General features: G+C 26.5%; 2 protein-coding genes across 2 annotated transcripts; one reads left to right on the top strand and one right to left on the bottom strand.

Annotated features, from left to right (window-relative positions):
* The first annotated feature begins 2,309 nt into the window (after nt 1-2,309).
* LOC100168139 ((E3-independent) E2 ubiquitin-conjugating enzyme UBE2O) lies at nt 2,310-10,307 on the top strand. The gene is made up of 13 exons (XM_029488479.1): nt 2,310-2,722; nt 2,792-2,965; nt 4,248-4,400; nt 5,060-5,215; nt 5,289-5,422; nt 5,619-5,878; nt 6,934-7,065; nt 8,394-8,566; nt 9,041-9,240; nt 9,305-9,470; nt 9,557-9,747; nt 9,938-10,100; nt 10,171-10,307. Exons 1-12 carry the CDS (start codon nt 2,516-2,518, stop codon nt 10,041-10,043), a joined length of 2,052 nt encoding a protein of 683 aa, XP_029344339.1. The 5' UTR covers nt 2,310-2,515; the 3' UTR covers nt 10,044-10,100; nt 10,171-10,307.
* A 6,118-nt stretch (nt 10,308-16,425) lies between these two features.
* On the bottom strand, nt 16,426-21,424 carry LOC100159256. The gene is made up of 7 exons (XM_001943627.5): nt 21,165-21,424; nt 20,964-21,098; nt 18,783-18,999; nt 18,255-18,441; nt 18,060-18,169; nt 17,239-17,380; nt 16,426-17,169 (listed from the first exon to the last, which is right to left on the bottom strand). Exons 1-7 carry the CDS (start codon nt 21,228-21,230, stop codon nt 16,878-16,880), a joined length of 1,149 nt encoding a protein of 382 aa, XP_001943662.1. The 5' UTR covers nt 21,231-21,424; the 3' UTR covers nt 16,426-16,877.
* Nucleotides 21,425-21,842: the final 418 nt, after the last annotated feature.

The raw sequence follows: 21,842 nt of genomic DNA, 5'->3' as shown, positions 1-21,842 counted from the left end.
TCACTCGATTTTTCATGTACCCTAGCGATTTCCTTTATTTTGTTGTAATTCAAAAACGAATAACTGCAGATACATGAAAATTTTACTGAATGTTTATATTAGCATTTCCTATACACCATACAATTTTGAAAATATTTTGACTCTTTTTGAGCTGTTTACGGACATGGTAAGTTTTCAATTTTTTTAGTTTTTTTTTTCTATAAATATCAATAAAGTTTTATCTGTTGGGCCAAAAAGTGTACAAATTTAATACAAAGCTCCTGATATATTGTTACAATACCAGTTGAAAAATATTAAAAATACATAGGCACAATTTTGTTTTATAAGCATTTAAAGATCGAATTTTGAAAAAATTTATCAAATTTAAGATTCAATAATTATTTTGTAGTTAAAAATTTATAAAATGTTCAATTTTTGTATCTAAGAATTGAAAATTTAAAACAAGATTCCACGTAAGTAATTAATTCTGTTACCAAAAAATCTAAAAAATACTTTTACACAGTTTATTTTTATAGTCATTTTAAGTACAAATTTGGATGAAATTACATATTAAAAACCTAGGATAACTATTTTAGTTATTTTGTTGTGATTGTATAATATTATTCGTGGGTACTTGAAACTTCTAAAGTATACTATTATATATCTATGATAGTACCACGGTTTTTTGTTGATGTATATCGCGTTATAAGTACCTACCTAATAGATATTATGATATGATTAATTTGGAATTTATTATATGTACCTATTATAGATCAATTTTTTTTAAATACTATAGACTATAATATAATATTATGTCTTATACCTAGACTGACATACCGTCTCCGCTCAGAATCGTTTTTCTTATACAATGATATTATATCATTGAATTCAAATTTAATACCATCCATTATACAGTGACCCACTTGTAACCTACGACTGTACAGCAGAGCGACATCCACTTACCCACCTTTTTTAAATTGTAACTAATAACAACTTATAAGGGACATTGTTACTTTGACACCTTTTATAGTCGTATTAAATATTCATAGTTTTAACTGAGCAAATAATTATTTATTGACCCCATCTTAAAAAAATTAATAATATTTCATGCTTATAAATATCTCAAAAAGAGTCAAGATATTTTGAAAGTCTTTATGTAGGGAAAATGTCCATAATATTTGGTAAAAATTTCATGTATCTACGGTTTTTGTTTTAAGTTCCTACAAAGAAAGAAAATCGATTTTGTCGCTAACTGGTTTTGAGCAAAAATTTCCGTTTTTCCTTAATTTGTTTTTACTCATAATTTATTCATTATTTTATTATTTAATATGAAATTATTATTTTGCCTGTTGTCAAATATTTTCATAAATATAATAAATTATAGATGTATATTTTTGATCAACTGAACTAGTCGAATCAAATTCAAAATCAATCGTTAAATTGTTAAATATCCAAACTGGTACAGTTTTAACAAAAAAAAAAAAGGTGGGTAAGTGGATGTCACTCTGCTGTACAGTAGGTTACAAGTGGGTCACTGTAATGGATTGTTTTAAATTTGAATTCAATGATATATCATTGTATTAGAAAAACGATTCTAAGCGAAAACGGTCAGTCAGCCTATGATATTACTAAGTATATTTGATGATATTGTTGTGAATAAAGTAATTTATACATAACCTTTTTACGTGGAACCTTGTTTTAAATTTTTAATCCTTAGCTATAAAAGTTGAACATTTTATACATTTTTAACTAAAAATAATTATTAAATTTTAAATTTGATATATTTTGTCAAAATTCGAACTCTAAATGCTTATAAAAAAATTGTAACAATATATCAGGAGCCTTGCATTAAATTTTCATGCTTTTTTACCCAACAAATAATTTTTATTGATATTTCTAGAAAAAAAAAACAAAAAAAATTGAAAACTGACAATTTCCGTGAACAGCTCAAAAAGAGTCAAATTGTTTTCAAAATTTTATCGTGTATAGAAAATAAAAATATGAACATTCAGTGAAATTGTGTCCATTTACCCAATTTACCTAGACTTAATTTTCTACCTTGGAAAAATGTTGAAGTAGAAAATCGAAGAATCTTTACTGCCCTAAAAGGTGATGACACACAAAAAATAAAAATCATTGTAAAATCAATATATTCATCGGTCCAAACAAAATCTAAAAAAAATTTTTTAAAATGAGCGCCAAAAATATGTTCACAACAAATAATGTGCAATATCCTTGTAGTTTGATATGATTGGTTGAGAATGTCAAATCAATGTTACCATATGATTACTCATTGCATCACTTAAAAAAATAATAATAACGTTTATCAGTATTTCTATATGAATCATTTAGATTTAGAACAAAATTTGTTTTTAGATTGGCAATTAGGAATTTCTATATATTTAAATAATTAAGTCGCATGTTTCCAACTTTTATTGTATAAAAACAATAACATACATTGTGCGTTGATGTAAGCCGGTGTAGGTATTTTCACCCAACCCGCTTTTATTTACGTATTATAAGGTGCAATAAAATAATGGAGAAAGATGATGAAAAGTTCTTTTACGAAGATGAAGTGGCCATGGTGTCTTCAAAAACTGGTCTAGTAAAGTATGGTTTGGTTTTAACGACGAACAGATCGCGATCAGAAACCGAGTTAAAAAAGAGCTCATATAAGAATCATAATGAGATCAAAGTGATCTGGCATCCAAATGGAGCTGAAGAAATTATCTCTGATGATAAAGTATATTACCCGTATATCGACAGTTTAAATGTTTTGAAACTAGATCCTTAATTGTTTTTAATTTCCTAGGTTGTGTTAATGGATCGATCATTAATGCCTGGTGATGTAGTACGTAGAGTTAGTGAAGGCAAGCCAAGTCAATTTGGATATTGTGAAAATATTGATATATATGCCACAGTGAAAATACTTAATACCAACAAAATAATAGAAAATATCAATTCACGAAACTTTACTCACACAAAAGTATGTACATATTTAATATTTTAAATATTAGACAACTATATTTCTAAGTGATGGGCAACAATGTCCATATCGTGATAAATTTTCGATATTGATATTATATCCAATTTTATATCGGGAATTTTTGTAACAAGTTTTTTTTCTTATCTTCAATTAGCAATGTAAAGCAATTTTTTGAATTAATAAATAATAATTAAAATTAAATATTTATATTAATTATTCATTTCAATAAGTAATAACTGATGAGTACTTTGTAGTTAATATTTAAAATAATTTAAAAATATTTTTGATACAATAATGATATCGTTATGACTTACGATTGCTTACGATATCGCGATTCAATATCTGAAAAATCGGAACATTATCGATACTCACAATTATAATATCGTTGCCCATCACTAATATTTACTCAAATAAATTAAAGTTCTTTTATTTTCAATATATTATTTTGCTTTAAGCAATAATATTTTAGTTTTATACTAAAGCCGGGTTCCCACGACCCGTGTATTTGTCAATTATTTATGAATACGGAATACTCAAATTCTTCAAATTACATGAATATTCAACTATACATTACCACTATTTGTGTAATATATTGCTTTGACTCATGTCAATTTACCAACAATCCGTTAAAAATCTGGCAAATAATAAATGCCAAGTACTGATTATTCGTACAAAAGTATTATTCAGTAGATGAAGAGGATCGCCAAATAGCAATATCCGTCAAGTATATGAGTTGTGGGAACCTGGCTTAAGACTCAATCTTCTTTCATAGCATAGGTGTAAGCTCTATTTGAGTGATTATTATTTTTGTAATTGTCATTCAGAAACAAATTATGAATTAATTTGCAACTTAAATAATCTTCACTACTCAATGCAATACCCTTTTCCATACTTGCCCTGTATTTATATTAATTTGAAACATACAATATTATTACTATTACATAAGTTAATCAATGGCTTAATAATGTGATCAGATATATATCATAATAAAATTAGCTCTTGTGTTCCTTAAATTGTCCAACTGTCTCATTTATCTATGTTATTATTTTGTATATCTTTCAGATATTTTCTATAATAAATTTATAATATGTATTCTATTAGTGTAAATTCAAGTGTTATAAAGCATGTATGATGCATATCTTATATATTGTAGAAAATGGAAATTGAATTTTCTTTTTATTGTTATCAAATGATATTTCGATTCATAATAACAGTTTTTAGTCAATTTATTACTACAAAATTTTAGAAGTATAATTTGTTGATTATTAAATTTTATTTATAGCCCTTTGCAATTGATTCCTCTGTTTTTTATGAATCCTGGGTTGGTGGAGTTTATGATGTCAAATGTAAAGTTACATTTGTTACACAAGATGGATCTATTTTTACATTAGAGGATCCATATAGACGAGACTTCATAAGTCTATCTACAAGTGATGTAAGTCAACTTTTATATTAATTATTATAATATAGAAAAATATGAATTTGCAGAATATTCTAAATAAAAATATTTTTTTGTACATTTCCTTTTTATTGTTTATTAATTATTACTTGTATTATTTATTACTAGGGCTCTGATTTTAAAGCATATTATGCTTCTTTTTTCATATATGAGATAGAAATCTAATTTTTAACCATACATTTGGTTCATGTGATTCTAATTCCAAATAAACCAATTGATTTTTTGATTTTTTTCTATGTTAATACTGTTTTGCTTTTCTATCGCTTGCTTGCAAATATTCCAGCTGTGGCATTTTAATATGATTATTATTCTATAGTAATAAAAATATGTCAATTTAGTTAATAAGAAATGTTAACACCTGTAATATGGACTAAATGGTTATTCGATTATTATTGTTTTTGTTGCAAATATCTAGGGAAATAAATGGTAGTAAACTTTTTTTAATTTAAATTAAATTTTTTATTTTGTATTTAGTTTTATACCTAGTTTAAGTTAATTGTTGGTCATACTTTTTTTGCTTTTTCAAACAATACTATGCTTTTTTTGTTATTGTGCTTTAAAGCTAAACCTTATTTATTACCATTTATAAAATAGCTTAACAAATTTCTTTTAATTATTATGTTTTAAAATTGTAGAGTTTTTCCATTGATGACAATGTATTTTATCATGGGCAAAAATTAAAAATGTGTCTAGATTCCTTAGATGGTGCAACATTTTTAACTATCAGTAACTTAATGAAATGTTTATGGCACAATTATAAGAAGAGTTTCAGCTATAAAGTTGGGGCCAAGGTAATTAAATAAAGTAATTATATAAATGAGTTTGATGTTCCCATTATACTATATATACGATACATATTTTTAGTGGGTCAAAGTTTATGTTCAAGATGTTGTTGTATCATCGGTTGAAGTTGAATGGTACTGTCAAACATCAAGTAGAACAAAGCCGCGTGAAGAATATTGGCCAGAAAGATTATTTACTGGTGATAATTTGAAAAAGTAAATACTAAAGAAAAATGAATATTAATGGTTTAGGTACTTGTTAAATACGAACATGATAAATACCAAGTTATTGTATATATACCCTTCACCCTTTTAAAAAGTTAATGTACATAACATGGTATTAAATACAAATAAATAGTTTGATATTATTTATTTTATTATGGAATAGTTTTAACTGTTTTTATATTTTTAGACTCAAAACTATTGATCTATTTGAGTCGTGTTCAATTCAAGTGGGAGACACACATTGGTATACAATTAAAGATACCGATAATTTGATGACAATGAAACAGTGGCGATCTAAATGTACAGAAACATTTAATAATGGACCCGGTTCAATTCACAGTAAAACTAATAAAGATAAGCACCACAATAAACTTTTAGGTACCAAAAAACCATCAAAGAGCTCACATCCTATTGAGTTGGATCCTATAAATATAGATGACTTATTAAGTATGTATATATGGTACATTAAATGTATGTAATAACAATGTTTATTTTTAATGACAGTTTTTAGTTTACATTTGATAAGATATTTAAGCAATTTCTGGTTATATGGAACGTCAGTCGTACAGAAAATAAGATCAAACTAATGGGGGGGGGGGGGGGGTATCTCCCTCATGTTTTTTTTCAACATTCAATAATAAAATGGTGCATGTTATAACATCAGCCATCGTTAAAAATAATTATATAATATTTTAATTTTCTCATTACTTTGCCAAAATATTTTTTTAAAAAAAAATCAATTTAATTAAAAAATCTCAACTAATGCAACTTTTATCTATACTTTTTATCAATTTCTCTGCCTAAAAATACATTCATTTAAAAACCTGATTACCATATAAGTTATGTTATTTTAGTACATTATAACATTGTGTATTTATAAATTTTATTTTTTATTTTTTTAAGATTACTAGAAATGTAAAAAACTGTAAAAATAACCTAAAAGAATCAATGACGCTCTTAAACGTCAAAACCCTTGAAAAATGCAAGAAATGCATATTGTTGTTGGCATAGTATGTGTGGCTGGCTGAAAGGCTCAATTTTTCAAAAGGGGTGGTGCTACTCTGGAACTGTAGCACAGATTTACATGCTAAGGGACCTCTTGGCTCTTTCTGCCACATTTTATTCATATCAAAACTTTGTTATAAGTAAAAAATGGGGGGATGGTGGTAGTGGTTAGTACTTAATTATGAAAATGCTTAATTTAAAATTTAAGTTCAGTTCCCCACTGTTAGTATCTTGGAAAGCATCATATCAAGCATTCAAGGAAAAATGATGTTAATGCGTATCATAATTTTTGACTAATTATATTATATTTTATTGAGTTTTAATGCTTTTTAAATACCATATGATAATAACAATAATAATTAACTATTAGAATTATATACCAATTAAAATGTATTAACTAACCAATGAATTATATTTTTTCTAAATCAACCTTATTATGTAATATAATATAGATAAATATCAGAAATATTAATATGCTATTGAATATTGTTTTATAGGTACACAAAATGGATCTAGTAGAAACGTTTTAGCTGTCTCAACACAAAGAAATGAAAGAATATTAAATAAGGAATATAAACTTGCATTACTAGCCAAAAAATGTGAATCTAGACCATCTACAAGCACAACCGGTAAAATAATAAAAATATTATATTTTTCTAAATAGTGATGTTTTCTCAAGTATGCTTGTAAGGCTCCTAATATATTGTTTCAAAAACAGGAGAAAAATAAAAAACACCAGTCACAATTTTTTTTGAGCATTTAAAGTTCAAATATTGACAAAATACATAAAATTCACAAAAATGTGCAAATAATTTTGAGTTTATAATACACTAACATTTTTTTTCATTTAAATCTAAGATTTGAAAATGTAATACAAATTCCTCATAATTCCTTTAGTGAAAAAAAATCTACAAGCAAATCAAATTAAATTTTAAATGAGCGTTTGAAGTTCATATTTTTACAATATTGGATATTCACTCGATTTCTCATGTAGCGGTTTTGTTATTTTGTTGTTATTCAAAAATGACTAATTGTAGATACATGAAAATGTCACTGAATGTTTATATTTTCATTTTCTATACACCATACAATTTTCAAAATATTTTGACTCTTTTTGAGCTATTTACAGACATTGTCAGTTTTAAATTTTTTTAGTTTTTTTTCTATATTTGTGAATAAAATGTTATCTATTGGATTAAAAGTGAGAAAATTTAATACAAGGCTCCTGATATATTGTTACTATAGCAGTTGAAAAATATTAAAAATACATAGCATTTAAAGTTGAACTTTAAATGCTATGTAATTTTTTTATAAGCATTTAGAGTTCGAATTTTGACAATATTTATCAAATTTAAAATTTAATATTCATTTTGTAGTTAAAAATCTATAACATGTTCAACTTTTATAGTTAATGATTGAAAATTTAAAACAAGGTTCCACGTAAATAGGTTATGCATAATTTTCTTTATTCACAATAATATCATGAAATATACTTAGTAATATCATAGGCTGACTGACCGTCTTCGCTCAGAATCATTTTTCAATCAAATTTAACACCATCCATTACAGTGGTCCACTTGTATAGCAAAGCAACACCCACTTGCCAACCTTATTTTTTTTTTTAATTTTTGTGTTTTGGGACAATTTAAATCTGTCATGTGATTGGACAATTTTTTTTTTCATGTCAACATTTCTATTTTTTTAGTTTAAAAATGTTAGAATGCTTAAATGTTGGTATGTTAAAATTTAGTAAAAAGCAGTTAGGTTAAGAAAAATATCACTATTGAAAAATCCTTAAATATTATAAAATAGTCTTTGTATTTGAAAGTATGGTCTTTTAAGAACACATAAATTAACAATTATATTTTGTTTGAATAAATAGTAAAAATAAGGTGTTCATGTGAAAAAAAAACCATTCTGTGTAATGTATTTTACAAATTGCTTATATTTTCTTTAGGCAATAGTTGTGTACATACATTAAAATCAAACAGACTAAAGAGGAACCGTATGTGGAAATCATTAATTAAAAAAAGTAAACAATTCAATATACCTAAAGTAAAAACCAAACCAAATTCCAAAGTTGTAGTTGAGATTTGCTACACAAAATCTATGGTAGATGTTGTATGGCAGGTATGTAATTGAATGCATTTTTATACTCTAAAATCTAAATAAGAATATACTAAGGATTGACCAAATACAGTTTTTGGTTTGCATGATCCTAACTTGGAGATTCCCAACTATAAAGGCTCTGTCAAACAGAAAACACATTATTTTCACGTCGCTTGATTTTGTAATTTTTACAATGCGGCGTTATTCACGCGTGTGAAAGTACTGCGCCGACGAGCCATTTACCCCTTTAACGTGCGTTCTGTTTGGCAGAGCCTTAATCATACCAAATCATTAGTGACTTATCACAAAAACACAGAATATAATGTAAGAAGTAGGATTCTGCCTAGAGCACAACATATGGAAAATAAACTGCAGAACATTATTAAAGGTCATATAGGAGGAATTAGAATAATTTAAAATGCTTAGTTTATTTAATATTTATATAATATAATATCCAGTATATTTTACTTTATATCAAACCTATTTTTTTTGTAGGATGGTACTAAAGAAACGGGAGTTTCTTCCACTGATCTCTACCCAGTACAAACTCTTGATGACCTTGAGTTTTTTCCTGGCGATTTTGTTACTGAAAAAAGTCCTGCATCTGATGTTTATGGTGTTGTAGAATCTGTGGACCATGCAGAACGCACTGCTCATATACAATGGTTTAAAGTTTATCCTGAAAATCCATCATTGTATGAATTAACTGTGTTAATATTTCTTAAAACCATTACTGAATCTAATATAACTGATTTTTAGGCCAAACCCTATTGAAAAGACTTATTTTAGTGTATATGACTTACGTGATCATCCGGATTTCCATTTTAAATCTGGTTGTCTCATTATACATATTAATCCTGATACAAACCCTGATTTAAATACCTTAACTGCTGGACAAGTATTAAGTGCAGGGCCTGATGGCAGGGTAATTTTTTTATACAATTCATTAAATAATAATATATTTGTGTAAATTGTTAACATTATGATTTATGTACTGTTTCAATTGCTTAGATCTTAGTGATGTGGGTTAATGGTGAAAAAACCGAATGTTGGCCACAAGAATTATTTGTAGTCAAACTAAATGATGATGGCTTCAGTTTTCAAGATGAAGAATATGAGGATGAAGATGATGATGCACCTCTTGCTGTTGAAGATGACTTATCTGAAGATTGGATGTCTATAACCAGTCCTGGATCATCTAAGTAAGTTAAACTTGTATTTAGCTATGTTAAAATGTCCTAAATAACCATGAAAACATTACAATCTTATTGCATAAAATAATTTAAACACAGAGTTTAATTGTAAGTGTCTTACTCAAAATATATATTCTTAATACTATATTTTTTCATGTTATTTTGTTTTCATATTTTATTTGTATATGTTATAATATAGTAAAAGCTGTGACCAAGTACACGAAGAACGGAAATTTGCAAGACTATTTTGTCCAATTACTAGAGCAAAATGCTTTGAGTATAAATTTATTTCTAGATGCTGTTAAACAAAATTGTGACATGGATAAAGTTCTTAAATTAAAAAAAGTTTTGGAACAATATAGGTAATTTGTCGATTAAATTTAAATGATTTTAAATTTATTTTAAGTATAAAAATGATATACTGATACATAGGTTAGGATTTAACGTTAGTTCGTTTTTGCCAACTTCAGAATGTAAAGAAAAAGAAAAAGAAATAGAAACATGGTACAAGGATCTCATCGATAATATCTCAAAATTAATAGACAAAATAATCTCAAGAATAGGTATTATATTTTATTGTTTTTAATTTCATAGATCATATGATTTATATTATATTTGTGTATGATCTTACAGTCCATGCCAAACGGACTGGCGGTGTTGACTCCGCCCTCAGCCAACACTAGCAATCAAAAGGGTATATTTTAGGTAACTTCACACACAAATAATGCATTCCTATGGGTGTGTAGGTAAAGCGCGTCAAATAAATTTGTAGTACCAGCTGTAAAACGCCTCGCGTTGGATGGAGTCACCAACCGCTAGTTTGTTTAGTGTGGACTCTATATAGATGGAGCCATATTTAGCTAACAGAACTAAATTGATAGCACTATTACTGTACAGGCGTGCACAAGTAATTTTGTCATAGAATTAAATTATTTCAAAGTAATTAATAGATAGTTTGTGTATTGTATATACCTAACTATTCTGTAATGATAAGTCAGATGATTAAAAGTTGCATATTTACATAATGTGATCAATAATGACTCCATTCTTAATATTAAATGATCTGTGTTTATTTTATAGTCAAATGTATATTTTTACAGATATTAAAGAGAGAGAAGAAAGAGAATTAGTTGAAGAAGAAGAACTGTCATATGAGATTTTAATTAAAGTAAATAATTGAAACACAATTTAAGTTCATACTATTTAGTATTTTATATTGAATTGATTTATGCCGAGTTGCATGAAACATCACTAAACATTTAATGAACAGTCCATGAATATTCTAGCTATAATTGGCTCCTTAAACATGATTTAGTGGTCTATAATTGGTCCATTAAATTTCATTGAAGCATTAAATAAATTAAACAATTTTTAAAGCGACCCGGCACTAATTACTTATTTATTTATAGGACAGTGTAACTAAATTAAAACAGTTTGTGGCAGAGTTCATAAGGAAAGTTAATGTTGCTTTCGATGAGTCATATCGTTCTAAGTATGGAATAATAAAACATTGTGATACAAAAGATGAAAGCGATGACTTTAGTCTTGAAATAATGGATGTTACTGAGCCAGCATCTGTACTTCCAGTAATTGAACCACATCCTGCCGAATGTCGTTTTATTACATTGGATACAGAACCAGTATACGAAGTAACCAAACCAGAATATAACCAAAGTATAACCAAACCTGAAGAAGCTGGAGGTTTGTACAGACTATAAATACCTACATTTTTATGAGCTACATATAAATTAAAATCTTAAAACATTTTTTTATTTTTCATGAAAAATTGCTAACATTGTGAATCAAAGAAGAAAATCACTTCTCAATTTACATTAGATTTATATTATACTAGCTGCCCGACATTCCTCCGGAAGAAATTATTTTTTTATAATTTAGTTTAAAAACATAAGACTATTTTTTGGCTATACAAATAATATAATATAATTACATATTGTAGTTATTGTTATTACTAATTTCTGAAAATTATATACCCTACATTTTGATTTCAACCACTGGATTGGTAAATTTTATTCTTTTTATTATAGAATAGAGATAAGGTAGAAAAAAATGTAACAATAAATTATTTGTTCAATGAATAATATATATTTCAAATGGAAAAATGCAAGTGCTAACAAATAAATAAATAATTAATAATGATAATAATAATAATAATAATAATAATAACAATAATACATAAACAAACAAACTGGTTTCCTTCGTCTCCAAAATCAAGATAGATTCTTATATATATATATATAGATAACAGAATGTTCACATCATATATTTCCCACAACCAATTATTTCACATTAAAATTCAAATCAATTTTAGTAAATAATAAAAATAATTGTATGAAAAAAAATAGTTTAACTGCTTTAAATAAAGTTTTGAGTAAACAGCATTATAAGTATGTAAAATTGTATAAAACCATTCGCCGTTGTATACATAAAAACAATTATAAGTTTAAGAGATCAAATATTTCTAAGGCTAATAATTGATTTATAACTTTTATTAGTAATTTCTTAATCCGGTAGTTTGAACTATTTTTTCCAAATAAATTGAATATAGATTTAACTGCTGAATTATATGAAACTATATTCACGGTATGAAAAGTTTAAAATTAGTCTAAATATTTTGAACATTTCATTGTGTATAGAAAATGATAATAATATAAGCAATAGCGGTAGTCCCTACAGTTAATATTCTTTTAATTAGGATAAAATAGCCTTAAATGTATGTGTGTTAAGCAGAGACAATACATGCGTGTTTGGTGTCCTCTTAAGCATGTTTCACACGCAAATGTACTATACCTGCGCGTTTAAGTTTATTTGCGCCACCCAATGATGTTGCGTTTCCCATTTTAGTAGCACTTTCTAACTTAACCAATGTGTACTGAAAGGTGTGCATTTCGTAGTCACTCATACAATACACGTCTGTATGGCTGTAGGCATTTTATGAAAGTTTATATATTAAAATCTGGAGTCAAAAAAATGAAATGGTTTTTAATTTTATCTATTCTATTTTACAGTTTTTGATGTGGTAGAAACACTTATGGATAATTCACACAAATATATCAATGATAAAGATAATTTAAATCCATCGTTACCAAAAGTTATTGCCAAAGACATCCAAATACTTCAAAAAAGTTTACCAGCAGGAATTTGGGTGAAAACTTTTGAAAATCGTGTGGTAATTAATAATATTTTACTTTTATGAAAATAAAATAAAATTAGTTTTTTTATTTAGCAATATTAAAGTATTATTATTTGAATAATAATTAGAAGAAGTTGATAAAATACCTTAATTATTTATTATTTTAGGATTTGTTTTCTATAATGATTAGAGGACCAGAAAAAACTCCATATGCTGGTGGTTTGTTTCTATTTGATGTCAAAATTCCACCTACATATCCAATCCAACCTCCACTCTGTCATTATTATAGTTATTGTGACGACCGGTTGAATCCAAATTTATACGAAGATGGAAAAGTATGCCTTAGTCTTTTGGGTACTTGGTCTGGTCATGGTGTTGAATTATGGTCACCTAATGATTCAAATTTATTACAGCTTCTAGTATCAATACAAGGTGGTAATAATGTATTTTTATACTTACTCCAATATTAATATTTTATAATTGTTTCAGGACTTATATTGGTCAGTGAACCATATTATAATGAAGCTGGATTTGATTCCCAGCGAGGTCAAAAGCTTGCAAAAGAAAACTCTCGTGTTTACAACGAAATGGCTCTGATAAAAGTAGTTCAGTCAATGACGAACATGTTAAAGATGAATAATTTGTAAGTTAAAACAAAACAGAATTGTTAACCCTTTGACTACTGCATTCAAATTTGACTATAACTAGCCCCACTGCATTGAATTAATTTTATTGGAAATAGTTTTTTTTTTATTGGAGATTTCCATTTCAGGATTATTCAAGTTGTATAATAAGAAACTAATTTTATTAGATTTATGTATGCTATTAAAGTATATACCAGGAGTCACTAAATGGTGGCCCGCACACAAATTTTATCCGGCTTGCAGATGAGAAAAAAAAGTAAAAACCGTTAATACATGTTCTAGTGTTATAATTTATCACAACATCTGCAATTTTGATATTCCGCAAACAATTTCCAGATTCCTGATGTGGCCCTTCAAAAATTTCACAATATTTTTAGTTTGGCTTCTTAATAAAAATTAATTAATTAGCTTAATAATCAATATCTGCAGTTTTGATGGCCCACAAACAAATTCCAGGTTCTTAATGTAGCTCTTCAAAAATATCATTTGGTGACCCCTTATATTCTATACATTCAGAAATTTCAATTATAATTTTTCACAGTGGCAGCGTTTTCAGAATTTTTTTTAAGAAGGTGATAAAAAAAATTGATAACAAATATTCTTAATTTCAATAAATATTATTTTTATTGTCGCATATTTAAAAAAACTGACATTTATAAAAATAGGTTTATCAATTTTTCTTGACTTTAAACACAAATGCCAACAGTATGTTGGCTCATTGATGGTTCTACAAACTTTTTAAACTAGGAAAAATAAAAAGTTTATATAGGTAAATTATATTATATAAGTCAGTTTTTCCTTATTACATGAAAATGTTATGAGCCAAAATAGACTGATATGTTGAATAATATTTTAAATAATTTATATGTATTGGGATATATTGAATGAACATAATATTATAACATAAAGGCTGCTTTAGGAAATGTATAATACTTTCAATTTTGCAGTTTTGCGCGCAATATTCTTGGTTTAGCAATAACAGTTTGAAAGTCTAAGACAATGTTGAATATAATAAGTTTTTCAAATGGTTGACACTCAGAAAAAAAATAACAAATTAAAAATGATTTACCATTTATTACAAAGTACATATCATTTACCACTATGCAGTAAGTGCATGGAAAATTGAAAAACACTCCAATATTAAATTTACCAGTTACTTGAGATTTTTAAAAGGCCCTACCCCATTATTTTTACCTCATCATAATAACTATTATTAATTTTAATGTTTTTTTTAAATTTTTTATTCAGAGACGTTAAAAATGCAGGGTATTTTAAAGAAGAAATACTGGAACATGTAAAAACACATGGTCCAAAGTATGTTTTTTGTATATTTTAACTATGTAATAGAATGATTTTAATTGTAGTATGTCATATTTATCAATATTTTAGGTTAATCAATACAATTGAAAATTGGATTAAAATGTCTGAAAAAGAATTAACTGAAGGTAATAACTAATAACTATTAATTTAACAATTATTAGTTCATCATATATTATAATCGATTCAGTTTACACCAAATAATAGTATTTATTATTTAGTACATTTAGTACATTTAAATTATAATACTATTGTTTTTTTTTTGGTCATTTAATTTTTAGATGAAAAACTTGTTCCTGGATATCCATTATTACCACTTTCCAAGGGTTTTTGCCTATCAATTATCAAAGCACTAAAAGATTACAAAGAAGTATTGATTTCCATGAATATCATATTCAAATAATCATAAATAACTGTTTATCCTGTTCAAAGGAAAACATATGCAAACATACGTTTCATATTAAAGTTATTGTTTCTATATACCATTTTTAAATTTATTTATTCTTTATGTTCAACTTCTCTAGCTTTCAACGTATTTAAGAATAATTTATTAAGTTATATTATCTGTTATTCACCAACTACTTCATATTTAGACAAGAAAATAAATATGTGATTATAGAAAATGTAAACTACATACAAAACAATTTTAACTATAGTAAAGTAAATATTGTTAAATATTTTTATTCCATTTGTTGTATTGTTTAATTTTTTTGTTTATTTTGTCATGTACATTATTTGTAAACTATTGTTAATTTTGTTTTATGCCTTAAACATATTACATTATAGGCTTTTGAAACATGTAAAATTAAATATTTTTTCTACTTAATTATAGTAACGTAAACATAAAAACCGCTAATTTGTTTGTTTTTTTTCATATAACTTAACCACTTAACCCTTTTACAGTTAATACTGTGTGTCTACATATTATAAAATATTTTAAAAACTGATGTATGTCATGAGTCAAATAGAAGTTAAATATTAAATATTAATATAACTACAAAATATATTATTCTTTGAATATTTTATTTATAGTATAGTATGAATGTTTATTTTGAATTTTGTGCTGTTCACATAAAAAATTAATTACGTAATTTTTATTAGTGGCAATAGTGATTGTGAAAAATATATTATTGAGAACAATTTTTTTCTTCACTTGTATCTTTGTCATCATTATATTTCAGATCGTAGTAATTGTAGCAGCTAGCAATATACATTTATATACTATTGTTGTATATAATTTCGCAATTGTACTTTGAATCTAGAGTTAATTTATGAAAACTATTTTACTATTTTATCTCAGTTATAAATTTTAAATACCCAGTCACAGATGCGATTTCTCATTCTGGGCATACTTAGAATGCCTAGAGAAAGGAAACAATTAATTGTGCGATCAAGATGTTTGTAAACACTGACCTGTTGGATTTACATTTTATGAATGACATATAATATTATCATTTATCAATATTATTTTGACAATAGAAATAATCTACCTAACATTAAAGAGATGAGTTTAGGAGGAGAAACTTACATACAATTACTTTTTACTATCGCTCACAATAAATTTGCATAACGATATTGTTTGTACAAAATATTTATTAAAAATTAAAATATATCATGACAAAAATAAGTACATTTTGTGTTTTTCATACATTACATAAGTTGAGATGTTGTTCAACTTCCATTTTGACTTCTAATATAATTTAGTGGTCGTATTAATATCTTTAAAACTATTTTATTTTACATTTTAACATTATTATACTTTATAATACATTAGTTTAGACATATAAATTGGGCTATAAATAAAAATTATTACAAACTCAAATCTAATGTTTATCAAAAAAAAAAGAATATATTTTTCACTCGGTTAAACATATTACATAGCTTTACTGATATTTATCCTTCTTAAAGTTGAGTATAACTTTGTTTAACACTGCTTTACAAGCTATGTTCAAAATGTTACTAAGGTAATTGGCAACCAGATCTCTGTATGTGATAAGAGGGAAATAAAATAATGAAAAATAAATTACTTAATTAGTCCAGGTTAATATATCGTTCATAGCAAATCGATGAGTCCAATATCGTGCAATAGTATTGTATGTCTGCCGATCATTTTTGTAGAGCCGTGCAATGTCAGGTTCCATGCATACATCACAAAATGGATCAGTTAGCAGCGACTGTATGGAAATCAATACTTTAGCAATGGTCAATGCTAAGCTCCAATTATAATGGAGTGAATCTAATCCAATATCTCCATGACGAGAAATATTAGGATGAAATATTTTAGTCACAAATCTAACCACTGGAGGAGTCATTGGATAGCTAATAAAAATAACAATTAAAATTACTAGTAATTTTGAATATTATTTTAATAAGATTACCTCAACTTACCCATAAGGTATTTGAATATACAGAAAAAATTTCCCTCCTTCAAAAGGACTACCAGCTGGTCCTAAAATTGTGGCTTGCCAGTGACACCAATGATTGTCCAAAGATATTGCTCTGATACCTTCAGGTGGATCAGTCTTTAAATCTGAAGAAAAATATAATAGTGACATTCATTTGACACATAAAAATATAAAATACGGAGAACAATAAAATAAAAAAAACATGCTATGTTGAAAATTCTTTTTGTTTGTAATTGCATAACAAAATAGGAGTGTATCTCATATATATGTGACTCAGTTTATACCATAGACAAGTATACTAGTTACTTTAATACTGGTTGATACATAAAAAGTATGTAAACACGTTTTGCTAATAAAATCAAATATTTATAAATAAATTGTTTTTCATACATATGAAAGTACTGCATTAACTTTTAATCCTATACTAGATCTTCTAGCATTTCTAAGAGGTATGTAAAATAGTGTAGCTTTGAAATACATTTTTATATTGCACTTATTGTATGAATGTGTTCAATTTCAAATGATTATTAGTTAGATTTGAATGACTAAATAAATTAAATAATTAAAAAAATTGTGTTATAATTTTATTATAGTTCACGTATTTTTTGTTACACATATTTTCAATTTTTTTATGACCAAATAAATTAGAAAAAAAATTTGATTTAAAATAATTATTGTGGTATGATTTTAACATTTTATTTACAATATTTTTGCTTTTCTGTCAAAATTAAACGAAAGCCTAAGATTCATAAAATAGCTTTATGATTTATTAATTTTATATAAAGTGAAATTACAAATACTAACTTTTAACTTCATGTCGTAATCGTCTTCTTCTCCATGAATTTTCTTGACATTCAGCATGTGGACGATAATACATTCGACGTATACACAATAAGCATGATGAACTGCTAAATCTAACAGATGAAACAAATAAATATTTATTAAAGATAATCTATTTTTAATTTTTCTTTTATCTACATAACAAAGTGCCATACTCACAGAGCTGAACTAACTGAAAGCCAATCATCAACAGGTTTTAATGGCTGGTAAAGAGGCCAACAATTAACTACAAACCTACGCCATGTTTGTGGGATATGTGAACGTAATAATTGGTTCCAACGTGTACATACCTTACTTACACACCACAAACTGAAGTCATCCAAATACGAAAATACAGTCAATAACACTGTCAAAAATTAAAAATGTTTCAGCATTATTATATAAATAAATATCATAATATGGATATAGACCAGCGTTTCTCAAACTGTGGATCGTGAGTCAATTCTTGGTGGGTCGTGAGAAGTTTTTTGAATTATATAGATACTAAAAAATTTATTCATCATATTCATTATAATTTATGAATTAATTAAGTAATAAGTTATAATAATAATAATCAAATTTTGTTTTTAGAATTCATTTTTAATTTTGTAAATAAACTATGAGGGTCGCAGTAGATTTTTGGGGATATATTTGGGTCGCAGTCCTACAAAGATTGAGAACCACTGATATAGACTATAAAAAATATACCTTCTGGAGGAAGTTCTTGGAAATAATCACTATCATCATCAAAGGGTTGAGAATGCAGAGCTGATGATTCTGATAGTAACTGAAGTCGCCGCGCAAGATCTTGTGATGGAGCTGCTTGTTCACCTGCGTCAAGTGGTACATCTTGAACAGGTCGTTGAAAGCCATTATAAAATATATCTGCTGGTTCATCATTTCCACTATCACCATCCTCAACTCCCTTAATATTCAATCACATATTTATTATAAAAACAATTTTGACAAAATGTAACTAAAAATAATAAGATAACAACGTATGAGGAAATCAGTGCACTAATTTTCTCATATTTTCTCATACCCAAACCTACAACCTTTGTTTTCTCTTTCCTCTTTGATCCACACGTAACATAGTAAATTTACATTCAACAGAATCAACCATGTTGTTACTTTTGGCATTATAGTGAATTCTATTATCAAACTTTAAGTTAAGAACATTATCAGTGTCACAGCGTTGGTTATTTTATTATATTTTAGTTTTAGATTAAAGTATAGTAATAAAATCCAATGTAGTAACACATGTAGGTAATATTCTTAAATTAAAGTTTGATAATAGTAAATTCACTTTAATATTAAAAGTAATAACACAGGGTTGGTTCTGCTAAACATAGATTTGCTATGTTACGCGTAGGTGAGAGAGATGACAAATGGTGCATGGACATCCTCTTGTTAAGTCGTGTTATAAAATAATGTGCTTTTGAAAACATAATTACATTTTTTAAGCAATGCATAAAATACATAATATTAAAACAATTACTATGAAAAAAAATATTAATATGATTTTATGAATATACCATGGACCTAATTTAGAACACATCAAGTACTTGGTCCAATTTCAAGTAATAATTTGCACTCGGTCTTACATATTACTTATTAGCTACCGTTTCATGGAAATACTTAAAGGAGTAAAAAGTCATTTATAATAGTTTGCTTCAGACTTGACTATATACATAAGTCACTTCTAATATCCATTAAGAAGTATGTATTAACAAAAAGTTAAACATTTTTAGGCTACTTCTGTTACTTCTAGGATAAATTTTTTTTCTTATAAACAGATCGTCAATTGATAAGTATTAAATTTAATTATTTTAAAAAGTTTATATATTATTTAAAATATTATATTGCTAACTCCATTCACCTTATAATTAAAAATTCATAGTTGCACTGGTGTTTTAGATTATGTACAAGTAGAATTTAAGTATTTTCATCAACATTAGATGTACTGTTTCCTTCTTAATTTTTTATTTTAAGTCATTAAAAGCACATTATACAATATTACAATATTTTAGTTAATATTAAAAATATTATAATATTTATAGATAAGTATGTTTAATGGCAAAATAATAATAAATAAAAATTGTATAATTAATAGTTATGTACAACTATTAACTATAAAGCATATACTAATGGAATACTTTTAGTGACCATAGTGGTATGTATAGTATATATTTAGAAGAAGTTTTTTGGACATGTAGCAAATATTCCATCAATAGAATATATGTTTACTATTTTTTTGAAGCAAATAGAAGTACTCTATTTCGTTCGGATTTGATGTTATAAAAAATAAATTATTTTGATGATTACAGCTCATTGTAATCCAACGACCTAGCAAATTTATTTCAAGTATCAAGCCAATAAGATTTTATTTAGATTTGTTTCAAGAGCATACCATACCCGCATTTGTTGTATACGTCTAATAACTACACAACATTATATCACATTTTAGCAGTTTAACTTCGATTGATCAATTCTCCGGTCCCATATAATATATGTTGAATTACAAGCTCTACTGTATTATTGTGTTTCGTATAATGTATTTATTACAGATAAAAGTGAAACATTAATATTCACTATCAGATTTATAATTGTATACCCTATGGTATTTATGATTTACAATATCTAAAAATAGTTAAAACCAAATGTCGACATGCCATTATAATATTACATATAAATAACATATTTTGGGCACGAAACAGTAACATACTCAAATTGATGGAACAAAACACCCATTTACCGTACAAGTAATACACATTGCACGACAATAGTTAAAGTCTAAAATTAATATATTTTATTTGTTACCTTCCATACACATTTAATTTGTATATCTCATAAATGAATAATATTATTGTACTAAACTGACTTTATTACCATTGTGTTATGGACATCTTCTTGGACAGCTTGTGTGAGCTCTTCAGAAAAAAGAAACAAATGACATGTTTGACAAATTTGTTCGTCAAAACATGATCCATAATAACCATTACACACATAACAACAAGATGATCTCTACATCGTAAGCATAAAAAATGGTATTAAACTTTATTTAAATGGCACTTTAATGGAAAATAATACCTGAAAATTGGTTTGTATATTGTCAGAATCGACATTTTGGATGTCCCAGTTAGAACACCCAGCCATTTCTAAATACAAGGAAGTTCGTGATAATTGTGTTTAACTGTTCAAGTATCGATGTTTTTAAAGACTTAAATTTATAGACGAATCAAATTATAAAAAAAAGAATTCGTATAACATAAAGACTAACTGACTAAATAAAAAATTAAACTCGCGTTAGCAAATAACAAAATATAGACAATCGTGATTAATGTTATTGTCGGCTATCAGTTATCACAAAACTATTAGCACAGAAGGATTATAGTGATTTATTGTGATTATAATAGTTCAGTGATAAGAACATTTTACCCAACATCACGGACGTACATACTATGTACGTCCGTGCCCAACATTTTGTTTTTGTATTTCATTATTTAATATTACGATCTATAAAAATGTATTCCTACAATAAGACATAACTACATAAGTCAGTGGCAGATTCAGACAATTTATATTAGGAGTGCACATATTAATTCTGACCACCCACCTACATTTTAAACACTATACCACTACCACCAAAGGGCGCCCGCTAAGGGGGAGAGAGACCATGACCCCCCCACTATTTTTTGGCTACTAGAAGAAAAAATCTGGGGGGGAGTAAACAAATAGTCAGTATATTATATTACTTATATTTTCGAA

Source organism: Acyrthosiphon pisum, chromosome A1 (genome assembly GCF_005508785.2).
Source record: "Acyrthosiphon pisum isolate AL4f chromosome A1, pea_aphid_22Mar2018_4r6ur, whole genome shotgun sequence".
Taxonomy (NCBI): domain Eukaryota; kingdom Metazoa; phylum Arthropoda; class Insecta; order Hemiptera; family Aphididae; genus Acyrthosiphon; species Acyrthosiphon pisum.
This window is presented reverse-complemented; position numbering and strand designations above follow the sequence as displayed.